We start from the raw sequence: 18,088 nt of genomic DNA on the forward strand, positions 1-18,088 counted from the left end.
TTTCTATAAACACTATCTGAAACTGTTTTACATACAATACAATATTGAAAGAAAGAAATAGAATACACTTGGGCTTTACAAAGCTATAGAACAATAGAACAGAAAAACCCAGATTCCTAGTTCGCACACAAGTAATGATCTAAGACTCCGAGAATGATCACTACAAGAAAAATTGGAATTACATACAACCAAAATCCGTATGTAATGCAATAAAATTTATTTTTAATTTTTTTCATTATTATTTATGCATAATTTTATTATTATTAATGTTAGAAGCAATTTGTCTGGGGTAGTTGTTAACGTTTCTTTGGTCACTGAAGGAACCTGGTTTCGAATTCCACCCACTGCAAATTTTATTTTATGGTGCCAAAGTTACATACAAATATAGTCCGTATGTAATTATTTGTCGTTTACATACGGAAAAATTTGTATGTAATATCTGTTTACATACAGAATTTAATTCTTGCTTCATGGCGCCAAAATTACATACAGATATAATCCGTATGTAAATTACCTTTGATTTACATACGGAAAAAATCCGTATGTAATATCTATTTACATACGGAATAGAATCCGTATGTAAAAATCTGTATGTATTGTTGACTTTACATACGGATTTTGATCCGTATGCAATAATCCGTATATAATTCGCGTTTTTCTTGTAGTGGATTAAAAGCTCTTTGATCTTCTCTTGCAAATGTTTTTATCAAAACTTTCCTCTTTTCTCTTTTTTAAATGATCATAAACTAGTCTTTATATAGACTTTAAAATGTGGTTAAAATTGTTTGATCATTAAATGAAATCTGTTAAAATCATTTAAAAACAGTTTGATAAAAATTAACAACTCAAAATTTACCTAACTACACACAGAGCAGATTCTTCAAGTCTTCAAAACTGGATTTGAAAATCATCAAAGCAACCTTGTTCAACACAGTTGATCTTAAAGAATGTATGCTTAAAGTTCTTAAAGGATGAGGTATAGATGGTTAAAAGGAACCATATTGGGAATCGTTCAAAGTTGTGCTTTGGTTGATAGAAAAACATGAATTTATTTATAGTTGGAATAATGGAAATATACTGACACAAAATTTGAAAGGCTTTCAGAAAAAGGCATTCGCGGCGATCAACATTCGACTTTCAAACTTGGAGAAAAGAAAAAGGCATAATGTTCTTTAAAGAACTCTTATACATACATAAAGTCAACACATTTAGGGAGGTTTCTTATATACCTTATCATCATAAACACATGTGATGGAAACCATCCAGCCACAATATAAGGAGGCTGAAGACATAGAGCTTTATTCAAGGATTTACAGGCACAAATGGGCCTAATTAGGCTTTTTGTCTATCATTTGTGGGACTAATAAAGAGAAAAAAAACTATAGGATAAAGAAATGCACAAAGTATCTCATAGAATACCTCCACACCATGAAACAACAACTAGAGCTTTCGTCAGGAGATTACATGAACATCACCATTTCAACATGGATAAGTCATCACCATTTTTAGGCCAGTTTTTAATTTGAAAAACTGTATAAATTATATTAGGATATCATGGGTCATGTATTGGGCTAAGTAGCATAGAATAATTAGGCCAAGTAGAATAGGTTTTTTGGCTTGTATTTGGGCCTAAGTTAGATTAGGGTTAGAATTGGGGTGTAGTAACATAGTTAGGATTTCAAAATTGCACTTCCAAAGGCATATGAGAAACCCTAATGTTTTTCAAAATTGAATTTTCCCTCACTTCTCCTATCTTTAGTTGAGCTTCATGGCTTCAATTAAGTGTGATACCTCTTTGTATTTTTCAACTTGGAATTAGTAATGAAATTTTGCCCAATTTTGGCCATTCTACTTGTAGAGTGATGGACCTGACGTATGGTATATGAATTGTGATCCAATCTTTAATGGCAGAGGACGTTCATACGTTAGGTATCCTATGTTAATTAGACTTAATCACCCTTAATGGCTCAATAAAGGCAGAATTGGATTGCATTACGTAGGATATGACCAATATATATCAGAGGGAACATCAACAAGGAGATCTATCTTTTACACACTTATCCTATACCACTTTTCAGGGAAAGACTATCCCTGAGCAGGTGTCTTCTTCGTCCTCGGTAGGTGCAAGGGCCTCAAGAGCTTTCAATGGCTTTTGGCTGGCCATTTTGGCTTTCCTCGCCATCTTCTCCAGTTCTTCTTTGCTAAATCTGGCCAACATCCTCCCTGTAGTAAGACATAGACAAGAGATTACAACTTATAAAGAAAAGAAGAGCTCGTTAAGTCTAGAAAAAAAGAAATGTATCGGTGTAACTCTTTAGAGCATCTGGATCGAATTCTCTGCTCAACAGGTAACCGATGTCAAAGACAACTTGTAAGCTCAATAAGAACTTACAAACTTCTTGGTCGGAGGATGGCAGGTCTTCCAAGCGTCGGGCCACAGTAAAACAAGGTTTTTCGGTCCAATATAAGGGGAACCCGTCCAGAAGGGTAGGATGATATTTATTAGCACGAAATTTTAAGAAGTGACCTTTGAAGTTCTTGGAAGAAGATTGAAAAAGGGTAAGCAAGCCCCTCCTAGGAGCGCCATTGAAGGATACCCAGAGTTGGCGGCCCAATTTTTTAGCCTAAAAAAGTATAGGAAAACCTCCACAAACAGCGTAAGGTCGAACTGCGTACAAAGAACAACAAAGGCTTGGACAAACGCTCAACTATTAGGATGTAGTTGAGCTGGAGCGATGTTTAACTTGGTTAAAAACTCTTTTTTGAAGTAAGTAAGAGGAAGACGTAGGTGGACCTTTTTGAATACTGTTACATAGAAAAAGAAAGAAGGTTTCCCAAGGTCAGAAGACTCATCACAACATATTGATTCATCTTCTCTACAGGGAACTACATGTATCCTATCGTTTTCCCTACCAAAGGGCAGCCATTTTTCCTAAGGGTTACTATTCGAGAAGAGGCAGTGAAGGAGGAGGTCTCTTCCAAAAAGTTTTGGGGAGCCCAAGGGTATAAGGCTTTGTAATCCATGACAGGGTTTATCTAAAAACACAACATACAGGCAGGTTGCAGAAAACAAAATTCAGACCAAACAGGGTAAATAATAACAAGCCAAATGCATGAACATTTAAAGTTGTGATGATACAAGCAACAAAGAAACAAGCATGATCACCGATGGAAAGTATGAAATTTGTATACAAACCCAGCTCAAGCAGTATAGATATAAGTACTCAAAGATATAGATAAATCGAAAAGAGAAAATACTTGTTGAAGTTAAAAAGAATCAACTCTGAAGAGGAGGGCGCAAGAAGAATAAAAGGCGAACTCGAGGGAGAAGAAGGGTTTCAAATTCAGATAAATGAGGTAGCGTGGCACGAATCAACGTTTGGCAACATATATACATAAAAAGGAATTCGAAACGTTAAGTTCATTTCCACCCTTGATGTTGCGCCATGTGTATGCTAGAGATTAATTAAGGTGAAACGTCGTGTCAATGATGCTTCGTGCACCGTGCCTACCTAACTTATGTGAAACTGTCTTATCAAATACTGATGCACTCAAACTCTTTGCTTAGCCTAGCTCAGCTTGAGCCTGGGGGGCTTGTACTGGGCAGGGACTCAGTCAATGGTTTATCTTGAGAATAGCTCGGTCCTCGGTGTGGGCTAGTGAGTGGTCAACACGGCTATTGGGCCTAGGCGGAGATTATGAGTTTTGGCCCAATGGAAAGAGTCTGTCGAAAACGAACACAATGTGATTGCCTCTACATAGGGGTGAGACCTTTTGTATGTATGCTCTTATAAATAATTGTGTATGTTTGTTTGTTGCGTGTGGGATACGTACAAAGTATTTTTATAGATGTTGATCCTAAAAGATAAGTATGTGCACTTATAACAGAATATTGAATAATTGATGCCCATGTCAGGTGGGTTTTCTGTTATTATTTTATGTGCTCATTTCTATTTTCAGTTAGGATTTATTCCCTTGAGCACGTGTTGTTGCAAAGGTGGTTATAAAAGAGGAGTGGGTTTCCAGGTAAAGGTACGTTTTCTAAGATACTTGACCTAGATGCTACTTTGATAAGCCCTAACTGACTTGATCTTCAGAGTGCAATCAACAGGTAGGGCACCCTCTGTCACAACGAAGTCACGTTTCAGTTCAACAGAGAGATACAAGTCAAAACTCAATTGTGGCAGATCCAAGAGAAGGCGTTCAACCTAGTCAACCGACGAGAACATAAATAATATCCTCAGTGGCTTCTAGGGAGTAAATGGAAATATTTGACAAAAAACTACGAAGAGCTGAAGACCAACGATACCGTGAAAAATACTCTCAGACTTTAAAATCCACCCATTCATAACCTTGTCTTAAACTCAAATTTTCTTCTGCCCTTTCGACCCGATGTTTAGCTTCTAAATCAGGCGAATCATCACTTAAAGGAAAACCAACAAAAGCTTTATTTCTTGCAATTGGTATAGTTGTGGATGAAGCGAAATGATTATTCATATCAATATCCTCAACCACTCTCCCAGCAACTTGATCACTTGTGCTCGAAAATCCCAAATCCCCATCAGAACTGGAAATAGAGCTTGAGGAAGACATAATACCTTCTTAAAACCTCGCAGAAATACTTCTCGTCCACAACAATGCAACAAAAGCAATGGGTCATTATCATGAAGGAAAAAACTATTTATAGAAGTTAATAACTTTTGGCAAACAAAACAACGCGATTTTCTAATTGTTAGATTCAAACATATCCTACAATCAAGGATGAGAGACGTTTCAAATCAATGCTAACATTAATCATCATGCACGCGAATCAATACAATCTTTCATACAGTCGCAATTAATGCAAAGAATATATAAATATGAAAATGGTAACATTATTAAAAGTAAAAAAGTTAAGAGCATTTTTATCGATATTTCATCACTTTACAAAATCCTCATGCTTAGGGAGGCTAGTGTACTGGTTAGGAGAATATATGACCGAAAGGTCGAGAGGTCGATAGCATAATAAAGGTCAGTTGTTCTCGCCGGTTGACTCGAACGACAATCTTTGACCTACCTGTCTTCGCTTGAGAATCAAACTTCCTTGGTCGAAGAATCTCTCACCTACAAAGACAAAGGACGCCTTAACGACCGTTTGCACTCCAATGCTCAAGTCAGTACTGGGGCAAAGAAACAATAAGTGTATAAAGTAGTTTTAGTCTTAGAAACCGTGTACCTTGCTAGGGTTCTTAGTTCCCTTTATATAGGTTGAAACTAGGGTTTACCTTTGTTCTGTTACCCGTATCTAGGGTTCCTCGGAGAATGTCCCTATGCCGCTATTACATAATCTTAACATAATCTGGCACATATGACTTCACTTAACTGGAGTGCAACGACTAACAGAATGGTCGCCTGGGTACCAACTTGTGCACCAAATCTCTGGCGCCATATGTTTTGTGGGTGTCCTAAGTATTCACGTGCCATGCATGCATCTTCCCTTGGAAACCCTAATTCTAACGGGCCTTAGCGCCTTCAAGGACTATTTACTCGTGTCGCGCCTGAATGCGCTATACACACCACCTGCATGGATCCCTCGTGTCTTAGGGCTTCCTCCCATATTTGATGTTTTAACTGGTAACTAGTGTAATCCTGGGGCCCACCTTACGTGGCCCACTATAGCAGTTCAGACCACCGATGTCCGATCTCTCCCTCTGTTGGCGAGGTTTGATGTCGATCCCTGACATCGATGTCCGAGGACTGGTCGATAGGTCGATAGCATAATAAAGGTCAGTAAAATTAGAAAAGATAAAGAAGTAATAAAACAGTTGTAACAATGTATCAAGACCCAATGAATAAGCCCAAAGTATTAAAAATACATTTGGTAATTATAAAGTGTAAAAAGTAAAAGCCCAATAAAGTTAATAAAAATTCAATGATGAGCACTATAAATAAATGATATAATTAACAGGTAAGTAGTGTTTTTTATAAAATTAGAGCTTAATCAAACTGATTCTAACTTTATCATTGGAACACCTTGCAGATACAACCACCCAATTAAGAGTGAGCCCAAGTTCACCTAATCGAGAGAAAACCTAAGTCTAGCAAGTGAAGAAAGTCCAAGTCCACCTAGATGAAAATAATCCAAGTCAACCAACCTAGTGACTAGAAGCCCAAAGTTGTCAAGTGAGGAGAATAATTATTTACTCCAAAGAACATATAAGAATATTTTAAATTGATATAAACTAATTTATAAAAACACATGAATTCTGATTTGAAATGGAATTAATTATAAAAATTCAAATCGCTTCCTTTAAAGGATAGAAATTTAGAATTAATTTCAACTCAATTATTTAAATTTAATTAGACTTGTTGAATTGGATTTTTAAAAATTCTATCCATCCATATCCCTAATCACCGATCATAACTAATAACTATATCATTGAAAAATAGATAAAAAAAGAACGGTAAAGTATACTATCATTACAATTTGTTTTGCATATTCTTTAAAATGATGGTTCTACTTTATAGAAAAATAATTGTCATCACTCATATTAATATTTCCCTGATAACATAAGAAATCACAACAAAAGAACTTAAACTTATTTTATTTTTTTATCAAGAAAAATCAATTAATTGCTTTACAATTTATGATCAAATGATTTTTCTATTTAATTTTACCTGTTAACTACTTATTTTAAAAGTTAATTTATATATATATATATATTTATTGTGATTTTTCATTTCTTTATTATAATATATTCTTTCTTATAAAGAGACACACGTCCAATACTCATATTTTTTAGCTAACTTTTAATTAGTTAGAAATTTAATTCTTGTAATATGTGTTTGACCTTTAACATAATTAAAAAACACCTACTTTTCGTAATATCATAATTTAAAAATAAATAAATTAACGTATGTTTTTAAATTTTGATTAAATTTAAAAATATGAATGAAATGGACCAATACTTGCCGCTTCTTTAAGATTTCATAATTCCCTGTGAAGTTAACCTGTCAACTCATTGTATCAGTACAAAATATTCAAAAGTCGGCAACAAATGGTGCTTAGAATATTTTGGGAACTGAAACCCACGCGGCAGTTGTGGCGAGTGGGATTAAAATTTGAGCATCTGTTTTTGTCATCATTTTACCTCGCACTTTGGAAACTATTGCTCTTTCTCTTTGGCCACTTTGTTGTTCTAACCCACAAACATGACAAGGACGAGACAGAGTTTGAGCCAAGAGAAAAGCGTTTCACAGTTCACTTTACTCTTCTCTCAGCCCTATTTGACTTGAGCAACTAAAAAAGACTGCACCCTAGGGTTCATTCAGCTACCTGAAAGCCTCAAGATAAATCACAGTTTCAATACACTTTTCAAACAATGTGCCCCTCACAAAGTAGTTGGTGAGTTAAGTTTCAGATATTCTTGTTATTATGTTTGGTTTTTTTTTTCTTTAAAACAAGACACATCACATGTTAGTTTTTGTTTCTCTCGTTGTTGGTCCATCACTGGTTTTACCTTTCATTCGAAATGATTAGCCAATATGAAAAATGAATAAATAATATGTAGTTGGTACTTGGTTGTGCTCAATGCTGAATTCATCGTTGCTTCGTTTTTCCACAACCATCTACCACATCTCGGTTGTGCATTTATTTATCTGAGTAACAAGTGTTCACTTTCTATGTTATTTGTAGTTTCGAAATGTTAATAGGGTTGTGTTGTATGTGGATGAGTTTGAGTTTGGGTTAGGCAAGAGCATGATTTATGGGTCCACGTTTATGACTTTTGGGATTTTAAAGAGAAAGCATGAATGGTAAGTGGTCCTTTGACCATACCCATTTGAAGATGGCTTGGATTCAGCATCAAATCCAACATAAAGATGGTTACATGAGCTATCCACCACCGGTTTTGCCTCCCCCTTCACCCCCAATTTGGGGTGCATTCCACAAAGAATCAATGTCTTCTTCATCATCATCATCTCCCTCACCACATTCACCTTCATCCTCTGGTGCTAGAATTAGTCCTGCTGTTCTTTTCATCATAGTGATTCTGGCTGTTCTATTTTTCATCTCTGGCCTGCTCCACCTGCTTGTTAGATTTCTCATAAAGAACCCTTCTTCCTCAGCATCTTCCGAATCCAATAGGAACCAGGAAAATGCAACCTCTGATGCTCTTCAAAGGCAGTTGCAACAACTTTTCCATCTACATGATTCTGGTCTGGACCAGGCTTTTATTGATGGACTTCCTGTTTTCCAATACAAGGAGATAAAGGGGTTGAAGGAGCCATTTGACTGTGCTGTTTGTCTCTGTGAGTTTTCTGAAAAGGATAAGCTCAGGTTGCTCCCTATGTGCAGCCATGCCTTCCATATAAGCTGTATAGACACCTGGCTTTTGTCCAACTCCTCATGCCCTCTTTGTAGGGGAACCCTCCTTACTCCTGGCTTTTCCCTTGAAAATCAAGTGTTTGATTTTGATGATTTGAGAGATGATGGGGGTTGGCCCTGCAATGGGGAAAATGAGTTCACAACCAGGCAGAAAACGGTTGAAATTGAAGAAACTGTGGTAGAGAAGGGGGTTTTCCCTGTGAGAATTGGAAAATTCAGAAGGCTTGATGTGGAGGCAGAGGAGGCTGCAGGAGGAGAGACTAGTAGCAATAATTTGGATGCCAGAAGATGTTACTCCATGGGATCTTATCAATACGTGCTTGGCAAGTCAGACCTCAGGGTAACCTTGAGCCATGATCCACAAGGTGTTGTACAATTCGTGAAAGGAACAGAAAACTTAGAGAGATTTTCAGTTGAGGGGGATATTGAAGGAAAGAAGATTACAAGTGTCTGTAAAGGTGAGAGTTATTCTGTTTCCAAAATCTGGCAGTGGTCAAAGAAGGGAAAATTTTCAGTTTCTTCTGATACCCATATGGGTATGCCATCTTCTCTTAACACCGATTTGCCTTGGATGAGAGAAACAGGAAGGACATGAAAGGTATATCCACAGCATACCCCCTTCTCTCTCTCTTACATGAATTCATTGATTAAAGCTTTTGCTTTCCCTTTAAATTTCTTCAAATATTTGGTATTCTGATCTTGAAGATGTGGCTATTGATGTACTACAATTCTGTGACATGAAGATGGAAGAAATATATGTTTCTACAAAAACAGATTTTAGGAATTAACTCATACAATTGCTATTGAAAACAATGACCCAATCATTGCGAGACAGCATCTCCAAAATTTCAGGAGATTCACAAATGGGAAGGAAATGTTTATAAAGGGGGAGAAAATATCTGCCAAAACTATGTAGCACGCTTATTTTTAGCGCACAAATACATTGGGTTATGAAATGAAACCGAAAATGTCACTAAACCCTAGTTGTTCAGATTCAGATATTGATAACATGAACATTTGATGTATCGTTGGTAGGAGAAGCAAGGGATTATGATGTCCTGCTATTCTTAAACTGGATTCCATTTTGAAATCCTAACCAGGTTTTAAATTGCAGTTATGGTCTTGTGGGTCTTTTATGATGCGGTGCGGTTACAAAAATCTCAAAAGCCTTAATATTCTAGTAGAAACAATTTGATAAAACTCAATTGATTTGTTATTTTCACTAATTAAAGTAGTTTGTTTCTAGGAGTCTATTCCCAAAACCTTATATGAAACCAATAAAAGAAAAACTAAAATTTGCTTTTCTATCACTTGAAATTACTCTATGCATATTAGTAAAAAAAGCTTTTATGTAGTTTCTAAATTTTTTAACAAACAAAAATACACTGTATTTTACTATCTTATTTTATTGAGTTAAAGTAATATTTGTTTTAATTTTAGTTTTATATTTATATTTATTTACATAAATATATTATTATTTTTTAAATTTGAAGTATAATTCTAAATTTGAATGAAAATAATATTAGAGACACGAAATACATTGTATAATTGGACTGAGTGGTTATTTTAAGTGGAATTTGGTGTCAGGTTATTTTAGGTGGAATGTAGGCAAAAGAGTAACATATATTTACATACATTCCACCTAAAAGAGTAATATGGTATACATCGTCATAGGTACATAACAGAGTAGTAGTAAAAAATATTGAAATTTTAGAATGTAATTAATAACATAATAAAATGTGTATACAAGATGGAGTGTTGATTTTATATTATTATAGATTATGTATTTAATTTAAATAAACTTGTTTTTCTTATTTTTCTTAATTTTTTATTATATGGCACATATGTACTGTGGTTGATTGAATTTGGATATGTAGCCTAGTCTTAGCCTGTTTCAAAGTTAGCATTGTCATTTTCTGCGTGATGGTACACATGATATATAGACGACCCATATTGGTTTTTGAGGTTGTCATTTAGTTTGGTCTCTTACATAATCTCTTTTATATGTAAAATCTCTTAATTTCTTGATTGTGGCTTTTCTTGTGTTATAACATTTAAAAAAATTAAAAATTTAATTCCAATGCAAAAAATATTGTGTTAAAACTGTATCTTAATTAATGTTTTATTTAATTATCTATTTTCACTATACCATTAGTCTTTACTTTAGGTCATGTTCACATGTCCAAGTGTTAAATTTATATTATATTCATATTATTTTATAGAGATCTTAAAATTATGATTTTGTCTATGATGTATCATTAAAGATTTCCTTATATTTTTTCATTATAGCGTGTGCTTTATGGGAGAGTGTGATTACAACCTTTATTGCATAGTCCTTTTAGGTTGGGCAGTGATTGTGGGGATCCATGAAAGCTTTGTATTTATGTGGCACCACCTCTCTCTTGTGATGAATTTGATTCAAACCTTTGCTGCAGTTGCAGTGCCGTTGGGTCAAATTTCTTACAGTTCCCACTTTTCATTTTTTCAATATAAAATTAAGGATAATAGAAGTTTAATAATGAGGAATCGACAAATTTCAACAAGTGACAAAGGGTGGTTCAACAAGAAAGAAAGTGACATTGGTTTAGCGTTTGCAAGACATCTTATTGGTGTTTATTCCTGCATCCTATCAAAAATCTAAGATTGATTGTTTTACCCTTTTCTTTAATGAATTTTAGTTTTTTTATGGAACATAGTTTCTAAAATTCATGAAATGTATTCTAGAAAATATTTTTTGGAATTTTCAGAAAATTTTTTTTGGAACATAATTCTTAAAATAAACTTTTCCGAATATATATAATACGTACTGGAATGTATTCTTTTCAAAATAATTGTCTAAAATGTATTATGAAAAGATTTTTCTGAAATGAAGACGAAGACGAATTAAATGGAACATTTAGTCATTTCATCTATTTGATGGAGTGTAAACACCCTATCTTATTTTGTAATGTTATTATCTTACCCAACCTCTAAGATTTCTACAATAGCAATGGAATGCTTATGGGGCATTGGCCAAGATTTGATGGACCGTCAACCATCCAAGTGTTATTTTACTTAATTTATGAAGCTATGTTCGAATGGATAAATAGTTTAAAGGCATTATGCTTATATCATCAATAAAAGAGGTCATTAAAATCTTGCAAAAAGGGTAGAAGGTGTAGATGTAATTTAAAAAGAAATCCAAATGATGTTGTTGTAATTTATTTTAAATTAATTTATACAAGTTGTCTTAAATTATTTTTCTAAAATTGTATTTTAAACATTTATGACTAGATATTTATGGGTAGTTCAACATATGTTCAATAGTGGTGACATGATAGACCCAACAAATCTTATTAGGATGAAGTGTAATATCTCATACATGAGTTTAAATATAACTCATTTTAAAAAAATTAATGTGTAAGAAGATAATAATTATCTATATTTATATAGTGTAAATTAGTCTTATTTATAGTTGTTCTAGAAAAAAATACATTGGTCTAATTCTCAGGACTTCTAGATAGAGTATCCAAAATTTTGTGTGTTTGTTCACAGGGTTTAGGATTTAGAGTTTAGAGTTTAGGGTTTAGGGTTTAAGGTTTAGGGTTTAGATGTATTTTATAAGTTCTAGTTAGTTATTATGTTGTTCTTTAAATCTTAGCTAATATTATCTAATCTTTAAATTTTTTATTTTCTCAATCCATTTCAAGTACCACAAAGCAAATATTCCTTTATTTTTTTTTGAGATTTTGGATAGTTTTATTGAATCTCTATGTTAATGATTAATAAGCATATTTTAGCAAAAAAAGGATTATTGGATCACACATTAGAACCAGAACACCAAGATCCTTTAGAGTTGTGTTGTAGTGAGTATGGGAAAAACAATGATCCTCACACCTAGAGGTTATAATGTATTTATAGAAAAATGCCTAACTGAACTTCCTACATTCCAAAATATTTGGAGTTTAGTACTTTTCTTTGTGGAATTATAGTTATGTTTCAACAATCTCGTAATTGATTTAGTTATTAAATTGGTTAACTTTTCCTATATTCACAACAATATTCACAGGTGTACTTGCATACATTTAGTTGTAGATCGCGATTGTTATGTCAAACATGCCTTTCAACCATGTTAACTATAATACCCAGTATTCATGTCATTCCAAACTCGATGGCGTATTATGTATGGTCCATAGGCTCCCAGGCTTGAAACAAGACGTTGTAAAGCCTAGTCGACCTCTTATCACAAAAATGAAATGCTATTTCCTTTGGTGGAAGAATCCCAACATTTTTTTAACCCATGTGATGTTTGAAGTGACCTTCGAAGAATCATATTTGGTCATTCAAATTTCATACCATGTTGGCGCCCTTAAATATTCTTTTAACACTTAATTAGGGTTTAACTACCCTTTCGAAGTTTTGCAAAGTTTGATTTTCGCTCTCTCTGCGCTACCCTCCTCCTTCGCTTCCTTTCGTTTCCAATCCTTTAAGTATATGTTATTTCTTATTATTGGTACTTCTATGTTCCACTTTTGTTTTTTTGTGACGTGCAACAAACTTCACTATTGCCTTCTTCATCCCAGACCACTAAACCATTTTCTTCAAGTCTTTATACATCTTTATTATACCCAAATGAATACTTAGGGTACTCTTATGAGCTTCCTCCATTATTAGTTTTCTATAGGTATGAAAATTCTATATTAATTACATTTGATGATGCCTAGAATCCTTGTGGAATTCAAATTCCTTTTCTTTTAATCCTACTGTAAACTTTTCTTGCAAAAGTTGGTCTGTTTCTTGAAATCCATTTGTTTCTTCCAAGAATCCACTTGAGATTTTTAACATTCCTAAGCATAGACTATTGGGTCTTAGTTCTACAACTAAGTGTTGATCAAGGATGATCTTGAAGTTTTGATGTCTCCAAATCCATGGTGTTTGATGGAAGGCTGAAGTTGCTGCTTGTGTGGGTGGGATCTGTGTAGATTAATGTGTAATCCACTCTTTGTCTGAATCTAAAACAGTTTGGAATCAAAATCTTTTTGAAAAAGATTGTTTTATAAAGAAGTGAAAAAACAACTAGTTGTTTTATCGGTTGTTTGACACTTAGTGGTTTTTGAAAAGGGTTTGAAGCTGTTTGACTTGGTTGACTTGGCTGTCAAATCAATTCAATCGATTGTTTCGTGAATTCAATTTCTGTTTTGTTTGCAAATCAGCTTTAAATGTTTTCTAACTGAATAGGCTCATGCTTTAAATGTTTTTAACAACTTTTGGAGTATTTAAAGAGGTTGTTATACTCTCTTAAAGATTGATACAATTTTGAGACATTTTTTGTGAAAGTGTGAAAACAGATTATAGTTTTAAAGATTTTGCATTCAAGCTTTTGGGGTTTTCTCAAAGAAGTGGAATAAGATTGCTGTAATCTTTTGATTTGATCTTCATCAGGTGTAATCCTTTTTGTATCTCTAGTATTTCTGAATACTGGTGTGTAGGTGCAGAATCAGAGGGTGTTATGATTTCTGTGGTGTTTGTGTGCCTAAGGAAGTGTGTGACTTGAGGTGTTCAAGGTAACTTCTTTGGTGGTGTGTTTGTAATCTGGATTTTGATTGCATACTAAATACCCAGTGGTTTTTGGGGATTGGATGTGTCTCTTGGTGTAAGAGTGAACCAATATAAATTTGTTTGTGTGATTCTCTCTTTTCCTGATCTCACATATATCTGTTTTAAGTTGTTTTTATTAACTACTGATAAAAACAACTGGTTGAATCGTAAAAACAACCGGTTGATTTTCTGGAAATAAACTAAAACAACATTGTGCATTGCTTTCCATAGTTTCCTTTTCTGTGATTCTTCATTGGCTTTCATTATACCTTCAAAGTTTGCGAAAATCTTTCATAAACAATTCACCCCCCTCTTGTTTAAGGCCATATATTCTAACACTAAGTTCATGTTTATTAATGATTCTATTAAATCTAATTTCTTCACCATTATCATAGATGCATGTATAGATTTTCAACTCAAAGCATCTGCCACAGTGTGTGCTTTCCCAGGGTGACACTATAGCTCAAAGTCGTAACCCTTAAGAAATTCCATCCATCCAAGTTGTCTCATATTTAGTTATTTTTTTTATCAAAAAAGTACTTAAGACTCTTATGAAATTGAATATGTGAAACCAAGGACTATCAAAACAGTGCCTTTAGATATTCAAGACAACATGATTACCATAATTTTCGTGTCATAAGAAGAGTAATTCTTCTCATGAACGTTTAGTTCCCTTCAAATATAATCCATCGCTTCTTTTCTTACATCCACACACGACCCAACCTATGATATGATATCTTATACTCAAGAAGTTTCTGTATGGAAGTAATTGTTAATACTAACTAATCAACCTCCACCTCAACTCTAGAAAATTATGCTCTTATTCATCCAAGCAAAAATATCAATCATTGAAATTTAGTCTATATCAAGTCGGAGTTCATATCGTCCACCCTAAAAAAATAAAATAGGAGGTGTGGACAACACTACTATCTGTACTAGACCAGAGCATTGGGCTCAGCGCTCGGGTGATCGGACATCGACACCTAGGTTAAGCAGGTCAGCTCGGCGGTCTGGTCGAGTTAATGGGTCACGTAAGTGGCCCTAGGAATGTGTGCGTTGAGGTTCATTCATATATTTAATGTATATAAGGCCTGATCAGCAAAAAAGTGCATGTGGTGTGTATAGTACATTCGGGTCTAGAACAATTAAATATTCCCTAAAGATGCCTAAGCCCAAAAAAGCTGTATGCATGATACGTGAAGGCTAGTACGCCTACAGTAAACAAATGGGCCTCATGATGCTGGTACATGAGTTGGTACCCTGACGGCCATGTTGTTAAGATTATACACTCCAAGGAGGAAGATTTTCTGCGGTTGTTGTACTAAGATTGTGCACATTGTAACAGACTCTCCTCCCATCAAACCTACTTTCACTCGAGATAAGGTTCTCGTGAGAGAAGGGTTGTTACAAAAAGTAACCTAAAAGTAGTCTATAAAAGGGACTTGAGATTCCTGGTAAAGGTACACTGTTTCTAAGACTGAAACTACTTTCTTACTTATTGTTTCTATAAGCCCTGTACTGACTTGATCGTCGGAGTGCAATCAACAGGTAGAGCTCCCTCTGTTTCAAACAGAGCCACGTTCCAACATCCAAGGAAAATAGCAAATTCCAGCATAGGCAGACAGAGTCACAACCTATTTCCAGAGTCAACCGGCGAGAACACTATCTTAGAAAACCTTACATAAACCTCTTGTAACAATCAATTAGTTTCAAATAATTATTGGTCCCCATGACATTCTTGTGACATTTCACATAAATATGTCATCTACATTGATTGAATTAACTAGATTTTTTGAGTTGATATGACATACCCTAAAATTTTCATATTCACCAACCAAAGCTTCCACTTATACTATTTTTCTTCAAGAATGTTGTCGTTACCCCTATGTGTTCCTCATGTGCTTCCCAAGTAGATAATAGATAAACATGTCATCTATGTAAACTATGATAAACTTGTCTAAGAAGATATGAAAGGTGTTATTCATGAATAAACATTCATCACACATAACAGTATTATTACATACTCATAAGGGTCATATATAAATCTATAAGTTTCCTTCTACATATTTTCACTCTTTACTTAAAGTTATGTCTATTTTAAAAACGTTGAGGCTTCACGTTACTTTATACATCAAACTAACAATCTCCTTTAACTTTTCACAATCTATACCTAATCTAGGTCACTCATTGATGGATTTGTGTCTCCTTTCTTGCGGTCTTTGTTGATGAATGCGGAAGCTCCATGGATTGAAGGTGGAACAAGGCTTTCCTAAGAGTGATGTTAGCCTTGGAGGTGCATGAGAAGTATGAAGAGTAGGAGTGGTTCGGCCAACTCCCTTTGTAGGTGAAGGTTTGAAGATTAAAAGCCTATTCCTAAGAGAGTTTAGGCAAGGAGTGAGAATGACACAATGTTGGCAGCATTTCACTATTCAATTAATCTTGTCAAAACATGAGGTAGGCTCCTCCTTTTATAGCCTAAGGAGGACCGAAAATGAATAGCCAAATGGGAAGGAAATTCAAACCAAATGAAATGAAGTGGACGCCTTGCAAGCACACATGACAAGCGTGACATGGTGTGTCTCATGTGATGCTATTAGGCCTAAAGTGACCGACCTTAGTTAGATTAGGAGTTTCTAGAAACCCTAATCTAACTTAGGTTGGTTTTTTAGGAGCCAAAATTCATCCTAATTACAAATTAAACAATTTTACAAAAGAAAATTCCTATACTACTTTGACAAGAATTAAAAGCTATTCCACACTAGAGTTTATGACATGTAAAAATGTGTTCTCTTGACCCCTCTTTGACCATGACTCTAGTGGTTGCCTCAAAGTGACATTTTGGTGGCCTCTCAAAGGATTGGTGTTGGGGCCTCTTCCATCATCCCCTCCCTCTTGAAAAGGATTTGTCCTCAAATCCAAGGCTTCGTCCTTGTCAAAAGTAGGTGGATGTGTATGGCTAGATGATGTCCATCATCTCCTCCATTTTTTGAGAAAATCTATCCTCAGATCCATAAGGTCGATCTCGGATAGCAGCCTCTTGCTTTGACAACTAGGCTCGTCCTCCCGGATCAAACGTCCATCTAGGGGAATTATCAAACAAAGCAAATGAGTTAGTTGAAGCAATTGTATAAATATCAACTTTATGAAGTTGCCATTCTTTTTGTTTTTCTATTGTTTTTGGCAACTTTTTACAATATTTCTCTTTTGGTTGTTGTATGTGTTCTTTAATCCTCTTATGCATTTTAACATTTTCAGTTTTTGTTACTTTTTCCTTAGGCACAAATCCTTGTGGATTAGGAAATGGTAACAAATCAAAAAGAGAAAGAGAAAGAGGATTAAGCCCACATACAACCTCAAATGTAGAAATATAAGTAGTTTTGTGAACTACTCTATTGTATGCATACTCATCTCTAGAGTTGTGTTTGCCTTTCATGATTACTCCAGGCATAGTAGGAAGAGCTATGTTTTCAATTTCATTTTGACCATTCGTTTGAGGATGATAAGAATACAACTTAGTTCCAAGTTTTTCCAAAAGAATCCTCAAAACATGGTTTTCAAATTGTGGAGCTCTATCCAATACTATGCTTGGAGATAAACCATGAAGTCTTATTACTTCTCTAGAGAAGAACTTATCCATAAAAATTTTATCAAAACCTTTTGTTGTCCAAGGAAGCTTTAATATAAAATCTAGGCTTATATCTTCCCATGGAACATTTGCAAAAGGTGAAGGAGTATAGAGTTCATGAGACATTGCCTTAGTTTTAGTTTTAAAACAAGAAATGCATCTAGGGTAATGTCTTTGAACATCGTTTCTCATGGGTGACCAAAAGAAATTTCCTTTTAAAATCTCTAGAGTTTTATCAACTCTAATTTGGTCCATGAGTTCTCCTTCATGAAGAAATTCTCTTTTATGTATGAAGGTAGTCTCGTGGATACAACCATTGTTCATGAAAATTTTAATACTTTGCAATGATTGTCTCAATAAGACATGACAAGTTTCTTTAGGCACTACCTCACATAAAAATTTATCTTTGTAGATGCCTATAGATAACTTGACCTTCACTTGTTGGTGATATCTTAGTACATATTCAAAATAATTTACTACCTTTTTGTCTAGGCAATCCTCCACTAAGGATTCCTTTTTCA

The 18,088-nt window shown here is 34.5% G+C and overlaps 1 protein-coding gene across 1 annotated transcript; it reads left to right on the forward strand.

Moving 5' to 3' along the window:
- The first annotated feature begins 7,140 nt into the window (after positions 1-7,140).
- Positions 7,141-9,478, forward strand: LOC137825703 (RING-H2 finger protein ATL46). The gene is made up of 2 exons (XM_068631442.2): positions 7,141-7,384; positions 7,676-9,478. The coding sequence occupies exon 2, from the start codon at positions 7,788-7,790 to the stop codon at positions 8,958-8,960; it is 1,173 nt and encodes a 390-aa protein (XP_068487543.1). The 5' UTR covers positions 7,141-7,384; positions 7,676-7,787; the 3' UTR covers positions 8,961-9,478.
- The last annotated feature ends 8,610 nt before the right edge of the window (positions 9,479-18,088 follow it).

The sequence above is a fragment of the Phaseolus vulgaris genome, chromosome 8, assembly GCF_051622355.1.
Source record: "Phaseolus vulgaris cultivar YP4 chromosome 8, ASM5162235v1, whole genome shotgun sequence".
Classification (NCBI taxonomy): Eukaryota; Viridiplantae; Streptophyta; class Magnoliopsida; order Fabales; family Fabaceae; genus Phaseolus; species Phaseolus vulgaris.

Bases quoted from the DNA above. Each gene is read 5' to 3' on its own strand.
- LOC137825703 (XM_068631442.2), top strand. From the start codon at position 7,788: ATGAATGGTAAGTGGTCCTTTGACCATACCCATTTGAAGATGGCTTGG.